We start from the raw sequence: 16,500 nt of genomic DNA, 5'->3' as shown, positions 1-16,500 counted from the left end.
ACACACCAACCACCGGGTGCAGTGTAGCCAGTGTCACACAGATGGCGATCTATCCTCAGTGATCAGTCAACTCGATATTTACGACAAAAAAGTATTAAAAAAAGACCTGTTGAGGATACTTGATTATCATTTATTGCAATATTAACCTGCTAAAAAACAAACAAACACCTTAAACTCAGCCTAATATTGTTGACTGGTCTTCCAGCCTGGTCAAAGCTGGGTTCATCTTTTTTTGGATAATTTTACCAAAATGTATGTGTTTTTTTTTTTATAGTTTGCTGGCTTGCAAGCCCTGCTATTTATAAAAGGAAATGTAAATATAGTTTCCACACGCATGCAGACAAACAACAACATATAATTCCATACTTTATTATTGTTGTTACACCAACAATATAGGTACTGTCCATCTTGCGCATAAAAAAGTGTTATTTTACCAACTACACAACATCAATCAAGAGTGTGTTGTAGTCAATTTAAATCTTCACTCAGTAACCAGTCAGTTCTTTTTCACTCTGGCCTCTTTATTGTTTCAGCACTTGATGAATTGATGTGTGACCTCGTAGATCCCCACAGACTCGCTGGCTTTCTCGTCGTAGTCTGTCCAGTCCTGAAACATGGTAAAAGAGAGTGTTGTGGCCTATGAACTGAACAAAGGTGTGAAATGACTGAGAGAATTCTTACCTTCTCTTGCAGGTTGATTTCAGGGAACTGAGAGGAGGTTTCTGCTCCGCTAGCAGCAAAACCAGCCTGCAGAGCAACAAGATGAAGGTTTATGCATTTTATTCAGATTAGGCTAAAGCTTCTGAAGATCATTTGACTATTATATAATTAAGTAGGGTATCGTTCAAAGGTTTAAGGTCTGGAAGATTTTTTGAAGTCTTTTATGCTCAGCAAGGCAGCATTTATTTGATCAAAATTAAAGTTAAAAACAGCAATATTGTGAAATATTATTACAACTTTTCTATTTAATATACAGTGAGGGAAATAAGTATTTGAACACCCTGCTATTTTGCAAGTTCTCCCACTTAGAAATCATGGAGGGGTCTGAAATTGTCATCGTACGTGCATGTCCACTGTGAGAGACATAATCTAAAAAAAAAAACCAGAAATCACAATGTATGATTTTTTAACTATTTATTTGTATGATACAGCTGCAAATAAGTATTTGAACACCTGAGAAAATCAAACACGGAGTTTGAGCTCCCTCCAAAGATTCTCTATTGGGTTTAGGTCTGGAGACTGGCTAGGCCACACCAGAACCTTGATATGCTTCTTACAGAGCCACTCCTTGGTTATCCTGGCTGTGTGCTTTCGGGTCATTGTCATGTTGGAAGACCCAGCCTCGACCCATCTTCAATGCTCTAACTGAGGGAAGGAGGTTGTTCCCCAAAATCTCGCAATACATGGCCCCGGTCATCCTCTCCTTAATACAGTGCAGTCGCCCTGTCCCATGTGCAGAAAAACACCCCCAAAGCATGATGCTACCACTCCCATGCTTCACAGTAGGGATGGTGTTCTTGGGATGGTACTCATCATTCTTCTTCCTCCAAACACGTTTAGTGGAATTATGACCAAAAAGTTATATTTTGGTCTCATCTGACCACATGACTTTCTCCCATGACTCCTCTGGATCATCCAAATGGTCATTGGCAAACTTAAGACGGGCCTTGACACGTGCTGGTTTAAGCAGGGGAACCTTCCGTGCCATGCATGATTTCAAACCATGACGTCTTAGTGTATTACCAACAGTAACCTTGGAATCGGTGGTCCCAGCTCTTTTCAGGTCATTGACCAGCTCCTCCCGTGTAGTTCTGGGCTGATTTCTCACCTTTCTTAGGATCATTGAGACCCCACGAGGTGAGATCTTGCATGGAGCCCCAGTCCGAGGGAGATTGACAGTCATGTTTAGCTTCTTCCATTTTCTAATGATTGCTCCAACAGTGGACCTTTTTTCACCAAGCTGCTTGGCAATTTCCCCGTAGCCCTTTCCAGCCTTGTGGAGGTGTACAATTTTGTCTCTAGTGTCTTTGGACAGCTCTTTGGTCTTGGCCATGTTAGTAGTTGGATTCTTACTGATTGTATGGGGTGGACAGGTGTCTTTATGCAGCTAATGACCTCAAACAGGTGCATATAATTTAGGATAATAAATGGAGTGGAGGTGGACATTTTAAAGGCAGACTAACAAGTCTTTGAGGGTCAGAATTCTAGCTGATAGACAGGTGTTCAAATACTTATTTGCAGCTGTATCACACAAATAAATAGTTAAAAAATCATATATTGTGATTTCTGGATTTTTTTTTTTTTAGATTATGTCTCTCACAGTGGACATGCACCTACGATGACAATTTCAGACCCCTCCATGATTTCCAAGTGGGAGAACTTGCAAAATAGCAGGGTGTTCAAATACTTATTTTCCTCACTGTACATTTTAATATGCAAGTTATTCCTGTGATGGAAAAGCTGAATTTTCAGCATCATTACTCCAGTCTTCAGTGTCACATGATCCTTCAAAAATCATTCTGATATGCTGATTTGCTGCTCAAGAAACATTTCTTCTTATTATTATTATTCTCATTAATGTTGAAAACTGCAATTCATTTTTATTAAGATTCTTTGATGAATAAAATCTAAAGAACAGGATTTGTTTTTGAAAAAAAAATTTATACATATCTTTTGCAAATGTCTTTTTCTGTCACTTTTAATCAATTTAATGCATCTTTCAGTGTTAATTTTTTGTTTTTTCTTAAATTACCCCAGCCTTTTGAATGGCAATATATATATATACACTGCCTGGCCAAAAGGGAAAAAAAAAGATGCACCTCTTGATGGAAATAAATGTTGTGATGTTATTTCCATCAAGAGGTGCATCAATGTTTGGTCAAGATCTTGTATTGACAATGCAAGAGTCCAGCACTCTGTAAAGTCTCCTCCAGCACATCCCAAAGACTTTCCCATAGAGTTTAAGGTCTGGATTCATGTGTGCCAATTCATGTGTGAAAATGATTCTTCATGCTCCCTCCCAACCATTCTTTCACAATTTGAACCTGACGAATCTTGACATTGTGATTCTGGAATATGGCCAGGATGTGTCTTCCTACATGGTTGTTTAAGAAATTAAAAGCTACACACTCCATCAATTACGGTTAGAAGAACTGCTGCCAAATATATTACATGCAAAAATGATCCAACATTGTCTTTTAAGCATTTGTCAATTGAAATCCAAACAGCAACCTTTTTTGTTCGGGCAGTGTATACACACTACTTAAATACTTGGAATATCTCACTTGAGGTTGAAAATCGACTGGTTCCAGGCCTCGACACTCAAACTGCACCATTGTCTTAAACCTTTCACTGTCCTCTACCTACAGGAGAGAACATACCAGCATGACTGAGCAAAGAAATACATGAACATATGCAACAACTGTAAATATTCATATGCAATTGCATCCTTCACTTGGTACAATGTGGCTTTTGAAGTGACAAACAATCCTCAAAATAAATGTAATCTGCCTTACTTACATTGTAAGGTGTAATTGTGTCCCTCAGGATATCTGGAAACAGTAAGACATCCAGTTACGTCCAATAAGAGCCATGACACAACCAAAAATGTAGAAACAACAATAAAGAAGATATTGTGGTGCAACTTATCTGGAGATTTGGCCCATACGGAAGCATATTTTCAGCACATTTACTAGCTAGAAGGTTGGTTACCTATTGAGTTTTCCCGAGAACAGAGTTTGCACTTCTGCACCATGCTAGCACTCCCTCGTCCTCCTTTCAGTGGCATGCTGTCCTGAGGGGAGGAAAGGGCCAGCGATCACAATACAGACCTTGACATTTATGTACTTAAGCCATTTATTAAACATTCTACAGCAATTTTTCATACAAAGTCACACAAATGCAAAATTGCGCTTGTATCAGTGAGATTTGGAATGAATAACATCTTATCTTTTTTTTAAGAATCTTTTTTCTTATTATCTTATTTTGTCTTTTTTTAATCCTACGGGTTTGGAACCACATGAGGATGGGTAAATGATGACAAAAGTTTAATTTTAAGTTAACTATTCCATATTGTCCCTGCATATTATCATTTATCACAGTATCATCACTTTTCTATTATGTTTTATGCATTTTTTAAACAGAAAGAAACTAGAAAATAAATCAATAAATGTCAATGAATAATTCTCATGATTCAATGCAGTATTCCATAAAATATTGAAAAGGAATATGCAGTTAACATTGTGATTCCCCCCATTATATTTCCCACACTTTGCAACTTACCAGTAAGGTGATGTACTGCCATTTATCCGACACCTCGCCACAATTCCCACACTTCAGCTGCAAAGACAGGAGTCAGTAATTAAAGGGATAGTTCACTCAAAAATGAAAATGTTCCAAACCTGTATGCATTTCATTCTTCTGCTGAACACAAAAGAATACATTTTGAAGACAGTTGATTGGTCCCATTGACTTCCATAGTAAAAAATGTTCCATAGACTACTATGGAAGTCAATTCAACTGTTTGGTTACCGACATTCTTAAAAATATCTTATTTTGTGTACAGCAGAAGAATGAAATTCACACAGGTTTGGAACAAATTTAAGGGTGAGTAAATGATGACAATTTAAAATTTTGGGTGAGCTATCCCTTTAAATTTCGTCATTATACACACATGGCCACTGAAAACTTCAACACTATTAAGAATTATCAGTATTCATCACATTTACGAATGATTCTAAACATGTAATGTAATTATATATGCTGAAAAGTTAGTTATTTCTCAATTTCCATTAAAACGGTGAGCAACTAAATACACTGACTGGCAGCCTGTCACACTGCTGCATACTAGCAGCGACATGAACACTTTACCTTTAAATACCAGCGGAAATCATCCCCCTCCGGCCTCACGTTTGTTACATTCTCCAAAGTCGCTTTAAACTGCAACCCAAATTTCTACATGGACAAAAAGAAATAGTTAGAGGAGCAACAATTCACTGGTTTTCTATCAAAGGCAAGTATGCACTGCTTTCACACATACCCCCATATTGAGCCACGCCTCTGTTGCTCTACGTCATTCAACTGCGCATAAAGATTGCGACGGATGCCGCGACAGCTGCTCCCCTAGCGGACATGTGTGGTATTACATGCATGAAACGGTGGAAGAGAGGTGTACAAAGAACCAAACAGAGTTTAATTTTTTATAGTTTTATTATTTTATTCCACCACAACATAGTGGGTTATTCGTCAAAACCAGATATAAATAATTTATCTGGTGAATAATTCCTAGAAAAAGAAAAAAAAAACCGTGGCACAGAGTCATGAAGGGGAAAGGAAACAGGCTCATTGAAGCAGTGTGCACAGGGTTACTAAAGTAAAATTCTGGTAATCAATCTCTTGGTGTTAACGATACAAGGATTTGAGGTATTTCTTGTTACAAAAACTAACATATCTGAATGTAATCCCTGATTTTAATCTGGTTTTACATTGAATCAGGTATTATTACTGGTATAATTGGCATAAAATCTTACACTCCATGCACACAGATGCTGTGGGCAAAAACCCTTTCTGGTAACACTAAATATAGTAGACAAAACATGACAAATTGAGCCACGTTATATGTAGAAAAGACTACAATTTGAAGAACCACGTAACAACATTGAGATTCAACTAGAAAGCTAAAAAAAATAAAAAAAACTTAAATGACATGTGTACCATAATACTAGTGTATCATAATGTCATCTTTACGAAAAACACATCTCTTCACTCATACGCATAAAAGGGCCTCAGATATGAGGTAATAGGGTTTTTTTTTCTTTGTGGATGGAACAACCCACCCAACCTGAGCTCTGACTTCAAGTATGTGTGCGAATAGCACTGTGATCAATGTCATCTCTACGAAACAATCCATACTATTCATTTATTTTCTGAGTAGCTGAGAAAGCATAGACACTGACAGGACAGGTTGAGTGTGTGATGAAATCTTCCAAAAACATACAGCACCTTCAAAACCCTCTGAAAAACTGTAAAAGCAAACAATTATCCCACAACAACATTTCAAATACAAATAATAGTAACAATAACAAAGGCATTTCAGCTCCTGCATCCCCTTATTCTCAACGGGATGCCACTGTGAATTATTCAGTTCTGCCCTCTCCTCAATGGAGGGAAGGGTCACAGCGAGGTCAGTGAGGTCTACTCGACTCGGACGTCCTCCTTTGTCTGGGTGTCCCGTGGCCGTTCTGTAAACCGTTCTGTCGTTTGGTGAATCCTCCGTTCAGGAAATCTTGAATATGGTGCACGATCAGATTGATTGCCACTAGAGAGAAATGCAATACAAGCACATCAAGTTAAATCTCTCTCCATAGCATGTATTAAAAAGATAAACTTCCTCTTATTATCCTACCGAGATTGTCCGCTCCTCGAGGGATGATGACGTCCGCATACTTTTTGGTCTGCAAAAAATAAATGGTAAAGATAATTTAGGGCATTAAGAATAGAGAAAGCAGATGGAAAGTATCAAGTTAAAGCGTAACTCTCGCCAAAATGCAACCTAGGGTCTTTTTGTGAATTTTACAGAGCCCCCCTAGTCCCACTTTGTCAAAAAAAATTAATTATAACTATCTCGTGGCCTCAAGATAGTAACTCGTGGCCTCAAGATAGTAACTCGTGGCCTCAAGATAGTAACTCGTGGCCTCAAGATAGTAACTCGTGGCCTCAAGATAGTATCTCGTGGCCTCAAGATAGTATCTCGTGGCCTCAAGATAGTAACTCGTGGCCTCAAGATAGTAACTCGTGGCCTCAAGATAGTAACTCGTGGCCTCAAGATAGTAACTCGTGGCCTCAAGATAGTAACTCGTGGCCTCAAGATAGTAACTCGTGGCCTCAAGATAGTAACTCGTGGCCTCAAGATAGTAACTCGTGGCCTCAAGATAGTATCTCGTGGCCTCAAGATAGTATCTCGTGGCCTCAAGATAGTAACTCGTGGCCTCAAGATAGTAACTCGTGGCCTCAAGATAGTAACTCGTGGCCTCAAGATAGTATCTCGTGGCCTCAAGCTAGTATCTCGTGGCCTCAAGCTAGTATCTCGTGGCCTCAAGCTAGTATCTCGTGGCCTCAAGCTAGTAACTCGTGGCCTCAAGCTAGTAACTCGTGGCCTCAAGCTAGTAACTCGTGGCCTCAAGATAGTAACTCGTGGCCTCAAGCTAGTAACTCGTGGCCTCAAGATAGTATCTCGTGGCCTCAAGATAGTAACTCGTGGCCTCAAGATAGTATCTCGTGGCCTCAAGATAGTAACTCGTGGCCTCAAGATAGTATCTCGTGGCCTCAAGATAGTAACTCGAGGCCTCAAGATAGTAACTCGTGGCCTCAAGATAGTAACTCGTGGCCTCAAGATAGTAACTCGTGGCCTCAAGATAGTAACTCGTGGCCTCAAGATAGTATCTCGTGGCCTCAAGATAGTAACTCGTGGCCTCAAGATAGTATCTCGTGGCCTCAAGATAGTAACTCGTGGCCTCAAGATAGTAACTCGTGGCCTCAAGATAGTAACTCGTGGCCTCAAGATAGTATCTCGTGGCCTCAAGATAGTAACTCGTGGCCTCAAGATAGTAACTCGTGGCCTCAAGATAGTATCTCGTGGCCTCAAGATAGTAACTCGTGGCCTCAAGATAGTATCTCGTGGCCTCTAAATAGTATCTCGTGGCCTCAAGATAGTAACTCGTGGCCTCAAGATAGTAACTCGTGGCCTCAAGATAGTATCTCGTGGCCTCAAGATAGTAACTCGTGGCCTCAAGATAGTAACTCGTGGCCTCAAGATAGTAACTCGTGGCCTCAAGATAGTATCTCGTGGCCTCAAGATAGTAACTCGTGGCCTCAAGATAGTAACTCGTGGCCTCAAGATAGTATCTCGTGGCCTCAAGATAGTATCTCGTGGCCTCAAGATAGTAACTCGTGGCCTCAAGATAGTAACTCGTGGCCTCAAGATAGTAACTCGTGGCCTCAAGATAGTATCTCGTGGCCTCAAGATAGTATCTCGTGGCCTCAAGATAGTAACTCGTGGCCTCAAGATAGTAACTCGTGGCCTCAAGATAGTAACTCGTGGCCTCAAGATAGTATCTCGTGGCCTCAAGATAGTATCTCGTGGCCTCAAGCTAGTATCTCGTGGCCTCAAGCTAGTAACTCGTGGCCTCAAGATAGTAACTCGTGGCCTCAAGATAGTAGATAGTAACTCGTGGCCTCAAGATAGTATCTCGTGGCCTCAAGATAGTAACTCGTGGCCTCAAGATAGTATCTCGTGGCCTCAAGATAGTAACTCGTGGCCTCAAGATAGTAACTCGTGGCCTCAAGATAGTATCTCGTGGCCTCAAGATAGTAACTCGTGGCCTCAAGATAGTATCTCGTGGCCTCAAGATAGTAACTCGTGGCCTCAAGATAGTAACTCGTGGCCTCAAGATAGTAACTCGTGGCCTCAAGATAGTAACTCGTGGCCTCAAGATAGTAACTCGTGGCCTCAAGATAGTAACTCGTGGCCTCAAGATAGTAACTCGTGGCCTCAAGATAGTAACTCGTGGCCTCAAGATAGTAACTCGTGGCCTCAAGATAGTATCTCGTGGCCTCAAGATAGTAACTCGTGGCCTCAAGATAGTATCTCGTGGCCTCAAGATACTAACTCGAGTTACTATCTTGAGGCCACGAGATAGTTATAATTAATTTTTTTGACAAAGTGGGACTAGGGGGGCTCCGTAGAATTTACCCGAGGCAAACTTTCGTTTGAAAGCATAATTAGGATGGAAACGCCACTTTTAAGTTTGACTATTTTCGTTTTTGGTCAGATTGCCTTTTGAATGGGAGTGCTTGGGGCGCTACTATGACAGCATCAAAATCGCTATGTTTAAGACACTAAGAAGGCTTGACACAACATGAAACTTTGCTCGAAGTATCACCAGGGGCTCTACACATCAACTCGAGCATTGAGAACATTGTTTGTGTGCACAGAGTTTACTAAAAAGAAAGATTTTGAACAGTTTACTGAAGCTGTGTCCGCATTTTGTCAGTCAAAAATAGTCAATCTCCGAATGCAACGTAACAGGGAGGAGAGCAAAGATGGAAAGCTCCTAAAGCTTAGTTCCATATAAACTCACGGATAATTTGTTGTTTTGTCGATAGTGAAAATCAATATTGACCTTGAATTTGAAAAAGTATCCTCATATGAGAAGCAATACTAAAATTCAGAGTCAGTTCATTCGCATTCGGAGATCGACTATTTTTGACTGACAAAATGCGGACACAGCTTCAGTGAGCTGTTCAAAATCTTTCTTTTTAGTAAACTGTGTACACAAACAATGTTCTCAATGCTCGAGTTCATGTGTAGAGCCCCTAGTGATACTTCGAGCAAAGTTTCATGTGTCGAGCCTTCTTAGTGTTTTAAAAATAGCGATTTTGATGCTATCATAGTCGTGCCCCTAGCACTCCCATTCAAAAGGCAATTTGACCGAAGACGAAAATACGGTCAAACTTAAAAGTGGCGTTTCCATTCTAATTATGCTTTTAAAGAAAGTTTGCCTTGGGTAGATTAACAAAAAAAAACCAGGTTGCATTTTGGCAAGAGTTACGCTTTAATATACGTGATGCCTGTCCTGACAAAACAGTGCAGACGTAAAGACGTTTACAAAGATACTCACAGGAAGACAGAACTCCTCAAAGGCCGGCTTCACAAAGGTGATGTACTGGTTCAGAACCTGCTCCAACTCTCTGCCTCTCTCACTGATGTCCCGCAACACTGAGTGAAACATGAAAATATGCATGATTGGTCTGTGCTAGTCTACATAACTAATGCTAAGGGACAGCGCTGAGCGATACGACTAAACATTCATGGCCATTTTACCTCAACACAGATATTATAGCTGGAAGTACAGCCTAGTGATTAAGTGATAAAATGATTAATTATCCATGTTACCAACAAGCCGAGACCAGTATTGAGCTTTGACGTATATACACAGAGTACCAGTCAAAAGTTTGGAAACATTACTATTTTTAAGTGTTTTTGGAAGTCTCTTATGCTCAGCAAGCCTGCATTTATTTGATCAAATATACAAAAACAGTAATATTGTGAAATATTACAAGTCAAAAGAATGGATTTCACCAGTCATTACTCCAGTCTTCAGTGTCACATGATTTCTTGGATCCTGTAATACTTTTTTTTCAGGATTCATTGATGAATAAAAATGATCATGTGACTGAAGACTGGAGTAATGGCCGATGAAAACCATTATTTTAAATTGTAATAATATTTCACAATATTACTGTTTTTTCTGCATTTTTGATCAAATAAAATGCAGGTTTGCTGAGCATAAGAGACTTCTTTCAAAGACATTAAAAATAGCAATGTTTCCAAACTTCTGACTGTGTGTGTGTGTGTGTGTGTGTGTGTGTGTGTGTGTGTATATATAGTATGTGTATAAATGAGAGACAAATAAAGTTCTTCCCAGTGGAAAACCACTTTCGCTATAATAAACAAAGCTACAACTCTACTAAGGGGAAGAAAGAAAAAAAAATGCACTACCTAAACCAAATTGCTCCAGAAATGAATCAATGAAAATGCCACACAATGCATGTACCTCTTCGCGAGAGGCGCGTGTCTGGGTCCGTGTCCACAAACAGCTTCATTTGGAACAGATCTCGAATCTCTTGCGAGTAGAACATGAGAATCCCCTCAAAGAGAACCACATCCGCTGGATACACGGTCACAAACTCATCCTTCCTGTAAGAGGTTTGGAGAACACTCAGTCATTCAGCAGTGATATCAGAGCGCCCAAAACAGCACCTTCAGAAACGACAGGGAGAGCAGCGCTGACCTGGAATGGCTAACAAAGTCATAAACTGGGATGTGCACAGTGGTCCCCTGAATGATGTCGCGCAGAGTCTTCATGATGAGCTCATTGTCGAAAGCATCTAAGAATTATGGAAACAGTGATGAACAGATTATTCTCTATTCAATAAGAAGCTAGTCAAAGAGACAATGCAATAAGTAGCCCATATGACACATCTTCTAAACCCTTTAGATCAAACAAAAATTGAAGACCCGTACCCCTTGTCCACCAGAATGTTTTGCGTTCTGGAGCCAGAGCTTGTTCTCAGCCAGGCCACAGGAACGAACAGTAACGTAACGCTGCTACGTGTTGTCTACCTGACTATAACCAGTCTAAAATCAAACATTATCACGTTGATCAACAAGACTCACTCAGGCTGAATAGTGCTTGTTTTGCGCATCATTTTTGTAATTCCCGCGGGTTTCTCACGCCTCACAAACAGCTCCAAATTGACTACTTATCCATGGCTTATTGCGCTTAAACAGTCAAATACAAACAAAATTAAAGCTGCAAGCAGCGATGAAAAGGGCCCTCGCACCCCTGCCACCGCCACCCGGCGCCTTTAGGAAATGCCTTAAGATTACACTCACCAAATTTGAAGAGGATCAGATCAAAACTGTAGGAGGAGTACGTTAAAGTACAACATCAGGAAATTACGAAAAATGTCCAAAATCTTGGAGGAAGTTCAAAATAGATCACTTCCTGTTGTGTTTAGGGCTATGCTCCAAGAGACTTTTCTGTAGGTATTGGGTCAATACATGCATGTACCAAATTTCATACCTGTACGTGAAACCAGGAGCCGGGGCAAAATGTGGGGGCAATAATTTACCGAATTTGCCCCCCCCAATTCTGAAAACCATATCACACGTAAATTTTCACCACTTCTGAGGCGTGTGCAAAGTTTCATGATTTTTCGAGCATGTTTTGTATTTGCCACACTTCCTGCTACCAGCAGATGGCGCTATTGCTATAACCAAATATGAGCATGGTCATGTGTTCAGGACAGGACTCTTATCAAACATGTGAAGTTTGGGACAGATTGGAAATTGTATGGCTGAGCTACTGCAGGCTGTCTGTGGTTGCCTAGCAACATCGGAACTGCATTCAACATTAATATTGAACTTATCTGATCATGTATATCACCAGAAGGCCGAAATTGGGTGAACGTTTGTCAGGCCGCCGAGGGCACACCCTTCGACGAAAACTCTAGATCTTCGCAATTTAACGTCACAAAGGCCTTAAGATTACACTCACCAAATTTGAAGAGGATCAAATCAAATCTGTAGGAGGAGTTCGTTAAAGTACAACATCAGGAAATTCCGAAAAATGCCCAAAATCTAGGAGGAAGTTCAAAATAGCTCACTTCCTGTTGTGTTTAGGGCTATGCTCCAAGAGACTTTTCTGTAGGTATTGGGTCATTACATGTATGTACCAAATTTCATACCTGTACATGAAACCAGGAGCCGGGGCAAAATGTGGGGGCAATAATTTACCGAATTTGCCCCCCCCAATTCTGAAAACCATATCACACGTAAATTTTCACCACTTCTGAAGCGTGTGCAAAGTTTCATGAGTTTTCGAGCATGTTTAGGCCCTCTAAAAAGCGATTCACTTTGGAGAAGAAGAAGAAGAAGAATAATAAACGGAGCAAAAACAATAGGGTCCTCTCACCATCGGTGCTCGGGCCCTAATGATGTCAAAATGTCAGTCTTGCTGAGTATTCAAGTAAATTCAGTCAGTTTCGTAAGGTAATTAGTTGAGAGAAAAGGCATGTATCAGTATATTGGATCAGTGCATACACTCTTAAAGTGACAGAAGCCTAATAAACCTGCTGCTGTCTGTCATTAATGTTCATCAAAGAACAAAAGAAAAAGAGAAAATCCTTTTCTGCTCTTGACTGAATAACTTTTGTAACTTTAATTGTAAGCATTAATCTGTATTTAATTTTTTACAATGTAAACTATCTAGTGCTATTTTACATTTGATTACTTTCATTTCTGTAGTAGTTCTTACTGTTAAGGCCCGTTCACACCAAGCACGATAACTATAAAGATAACGATAAAGATAACTATATATGCGTCCACACCAACGACCGATAACGGTCTTTTTATTCTAAGCACGCGCGCGCCCGGATGATCCAGATCCATTTTAAATGCGCGAGACCTTTAAATTAGAGTGGATTCTGATTGGCTGTCAGTGTTTTATCGTTCGACAGCTGGAAAAAAATCGTTCTGAAAGTGATCCCAACGATATCGTTCCTCATATCTTTATCGTTATAGTTGTGGTGTGAACTCTGTTATTCTTTAACATGGAGAACGATTTTTAGAATTATATATTTATCGTTATCTTTATAGTTATCGTCCTTGGTGTGAACGGGCCTTTAGACTCACCTGAAAAACTTGAAGCCATGTTTATTTCATTTGTCTCTTTATTCTATTGTATTTATCTGTGCTATTGCAATTGGTATATTTATTTATTATTTTATTACTGGCAGTTTACTCGTCTTTTTTTGGTAAATGTAGTTCAACGATTCAAATAAAGCCTCCCTGTGCTGTGTGTAAGCCTTTTCGACAAAATTACCCAAATTTTATTACATACATTTTCTGCCAGGAGGTATATATATGGCAGTTTTACCTGTGGTATCGAATATCAATATTTTCAAGGTATCATATCGAAGTTGGAGATTCCAGTATCGTGACAACACTAATATAAAGTGCTATATAAATAAACGTGACTTAACTGGAGTGTTGCCTAACAAACAATCCACATCACTATGATCAGATGCTTTCATAACTACCGTTTTCTCACCGCTGTCATTTGTTGTTACTGAAAGGAAAGCACATATTAACATATGCATATTAATGCCACTCTCAGCAGTGTGGGCATCAGGATGTTCGCTGCTCACGTATTTCGAACTTCTCCGCGAGTCTATCAGGGTCTTTATGGTGTTTTTGTGTTCCACAGAAAAAAAAAAGGGTTGCTTGAACAACCCTCAGACCTTATAGTACCTGGGTGATCGAAGTTAAACTGGCCCTTGAGTGCTTTGGCCTTCTGTTCAGGCGTGAGCTCCCTGTAAAAGCTGTCTTGACTGAGGATGACCACCTGCCGCTGATGACGGTCAATTTTATTCTGGCCCAACAGCTCCATGATCTTCTCACATACTGAAGACTGAAGACAGGACACAGGACTTAGTAAGTGCCAAACTCTTTAAGATGCCCAGTTCACATATACACATCCTAAAGCCACAGGTTTTGTATTATTAACCCTATAAAGCGTTCTGTAACACATTTGAGGCCTCTAAATGATCAAATTACCAAAGTTGTACACAATCTACATTCTGCCGTCTGATTGATGGTTTATTCTTTTTAGTTAGTAAAATATATTTTAGTATGATTGATGAAAATGTCCACCTTCAAGTTTTGGTGACTTTTATAAAGTAAACATAAGAATAAATTTGATATTGTTAGTAATAATTCAAGATAAACAATTACCAAGTACCAATATCATCAGGTATCAAATATAAAAAACAGGCTTTTGATGAATGTTTATTCATTTCTCAATCATCATTGTATTGCATTGTATTATATGTTTTGCCCCCACAATAAAGACTACAGCGCCTTGATCATAAAACCAAGCATTTAAATATCATCTTACTAAGACATTATTGGGAGATATAGAGCGACAGCTGATATTTATATGCATTTTATGCTAGTATAGTTTATTACAAGCTAGTTTGCCATATAAATATCGACAACTGCTTTTGCTCAGTATGGGTCTCAAGTTGATACATATGGCTCATAATGTCATATCTTTTTTTAATCTAGTGTTTAAAGGTTCAATAAATTGTTCCTTTAAAAAAAAAATATATATATATATCATCTAAATATTTACAGTGTTACAGGGATAGTTCACCTATAAATGAAAATTGTCATGTCAGTGAAGACCAGAAGTGTTTGCTGTTTGGTAACCAACATTCTTTAAAATATCTTTATCAATATCTTGTTATGTTCTGCACAACATGAAGGCGAGTAAATGGTGACCCCATTTCCATATCCGTGTGATCCTTCCCTTTAACCTGAACTGTAGATAAAGACGACTTGGCGTCTCTGCGGACACGTGCTATGAACTGGTGTGGTATAATGCCATGGGGGTGGGTCAGATCTCCCATGTAAGGAAATTCAGCCAGGGAAGCATGGCCTGGCTTTATCCATCAGCCAACTGTACAGTTATCATTTGTGTCAGTCATTATTATTTGTAATCAGGTGAGAAACGTGTATTCCCTCACACACTGACACCAGTGAACACAAGGCAGCAGAAAGTGTGGACAAACCACATTTTGACTGCAAGTAACATGGTTTAAGAGACACTTCAGAAGTTCAGCTGTAATTCTTTGGCAGTGTGGGAGTTACATTTCCTGCACATGAAGGTCAGCGGAAGATTAATGACGCGTGACGCGTTACTAAAACGGGGTCACTGGGACAATGTAAACATCCTCCGCTATTATGACGTCACGTTCCCGCAATTTTCGGTCGCCTACAAAGAGGAAGTGGCACTTTTTTTTTTGTTTAATTTTTAACAGCGACTTAAAAGGCGTCTGGCGAGAAATAAACACGTAGCAAACGTCAACATCCGATTTAGACATTCAAGGTGGCTCGCAGACAAATAGACGACAACATAAAAGGTGATAATTCAAAATGAATTACGCCACGTGGAGCTAAAACATTACATTATCGACATTCATTACGACGATTAACACGATATCTGGACACATCTTAACGGGACAAATTATGGGCCGTCGTTTAGTTTAAGTTTTAAATTCGCGTTTTAGAAATGTACTCACTGTTTCCACTGATGAATGACAAAAGACTTGTCGAATGACAAAATGGTGTATGGGTTTTGACCTATAAGATGTGAATACATTTTAAAATCCCCGATGCCGCATTTATAATGTGTTCTGTTATATATTTCATTGTGAGTTGACTAAAGCCACGCGGTCGCTGGAGGCACCGGCGTCATAGAAAACCCCCGTGAACCGACATGATAATAGCGGAGTCTGTACGGTTTTACTGATAAACCCTCGAAAGCTCAAACCTTTCCACTGGCGGTCCCTCCAGACACACCGATGAGGAAAGGCTGTCGGATGGTGTGGCCGTTCTCCTCCTCTCTGTCCTGGAGATGTGTTTCAGAGTCGCCAGCCATGCTTGCAGTGAGTGAGCGGAGCAGCACAAGCGTGTGTGTGAGTCGCTATTCTAATAATACACACACACGATGCTCGTGCTCCTCCTCTTTTACTGCCCCACGCACTCACTCACTGCTCTCACAAAGAAAATAATGCTTACATTGTAAGTTGTTCCAATAACAGTTTTTTTTTTATCCAATAACCAATTAGCCATCGATTTAAATATTATTTTCTCTTTGTCGCGCATGTGCTCTTTCTTTTTATTGAAGTAAACGTACATGAAATAGCATTTAAACGTTTTCAGGTCATAAATGGGCAGCTCTATCTATCTATCTATCTATCTGTCTGTCTACAAGTCCATTCAAATAAACGTCATACAAATTAAAAGATAATTTACAAAAAAAAAAAAAAACGAATTTCACAAAGTAGTAAGCCAAAATTGTAGAGTTATTGAAA

At 39.6% G+C, this 16,500-nt stretch overlaps 2 protein-coding genes across 2 annotated transcripts; both read right to left on the bottom strand.

Annotated features, from left to right (window-relative positions):
- Nucleotides 1-20: 20 nt before the first annotated feature.
- czib (CXXC motif containing zinc binding protein) lies at nucleotides 21-5,114 on the bottom strand. The gene is made up of 8 exons (XM_079875203.1): nucleotides 5,039-5,114; nucleotides 4,870-4,953; nucleotides 4,282-4,338; nucleotides 3,712-3,793; nucleotides 3,520-3,551; nucleotides 3,285-3,362; nucleotides 682-747; nucleotides 21-607 (listed from the first exon to the last, which is right to left on the bottom strand). Exons 1-8 carry the CDS (start codon nucleotides 5,042-5,044, stop codon nucleotides 530-532), a joined length of 483 nt encoding a protein of 160 aa, XP_079731329.1. The 5' UTR covers nucleotides 5,045-5,114; the 3' UTR covers nucleotides 21-529.
- Nucleotides 5,115-5,219: 105 nt separating this feature from the next.
- Nucleotides 5,220-16,153, bottom strand: uck2b (uridine-cytidine kinase 2b). Its single transcript, XM_079875501.1, has 7 exons — nucleotides 15,957-16,153; nucleotides 13,874-14,033; nucleotides 10,851-10,947; nucleotides 10,614-10,756; nucleotides 9,678-9,775; nucleotides 6,404-6,452; nucleotides 5,220-6,316 (listed from the first exon to the last, which is right to left on the bottom strand). The coding sequence occupies exons 1-7, from the start codon at nucleotides 16,062-16,064 to the stop codon at nucleotides 6,183-6,185; spliced, it is 789 nt and encodes a 262-aa protein (XP_079731627.1). The 5' UTR covers nucleotides 16,065-16,153; the 3' UTR covers nucleotides 5,220-6,182.
- Nucleotides 16,154-16,500: the final 347 nt, after the last annotated feature.

Source organism: Squalius cephalus (assembly GCF_949319135.1).
Source record: "Squalius cephalus genome assembly, chromosome: 7".
Lineage (NCBI taxonomy): Eukaryota > Metazoa > Chordata > Actinopteri > Cypriniformes > Leuciscidae > Squalius > Squalius cephalus.
Note: the sequence above shows the minus strand (reverse complement) of the source record. Positions and strands in the feature narration are given on the sequence as shown.

Coding starts and splice junctions, on each gene's coding strand:
- uck2b (XM_079875501.1), bottom strand. CDS start 16,064: ATGGCTGGCGACTCTGAAACACATCTCCAGGACAGAGAGGAGGAGAAC. Junction 10,757..10,850: donor GACTTTGTTAGCCATTCCAG/GTCAGCGCTGCT, acceptor AACCTCTTACAG/GAAGGATGAGTTTGTGACCG. Junction 9,776..10,613: donor CACGCGCCTCTCGCGAAGAG/GTACATGCATTG, acceptor TGTTTCACTCAG/TGTTGCGGGACATCAGTGAG.
- czib (XM_079875203.1), bottom strand. Junction 3,794..4,281: donor GGCAGTACATCACCTTACTG/GTAAGTTGCAAA, acceptor TCCTCCCCTCAG/GACAGCATGCCACTGAAAGG. Junction 3,363..3,519: donor ACACAATTACACCTTACAAT/GTAAGTAAGGCA, acceptor TCTCTCCTGTAG/GTAGAGGACAGTGAAAGGTT.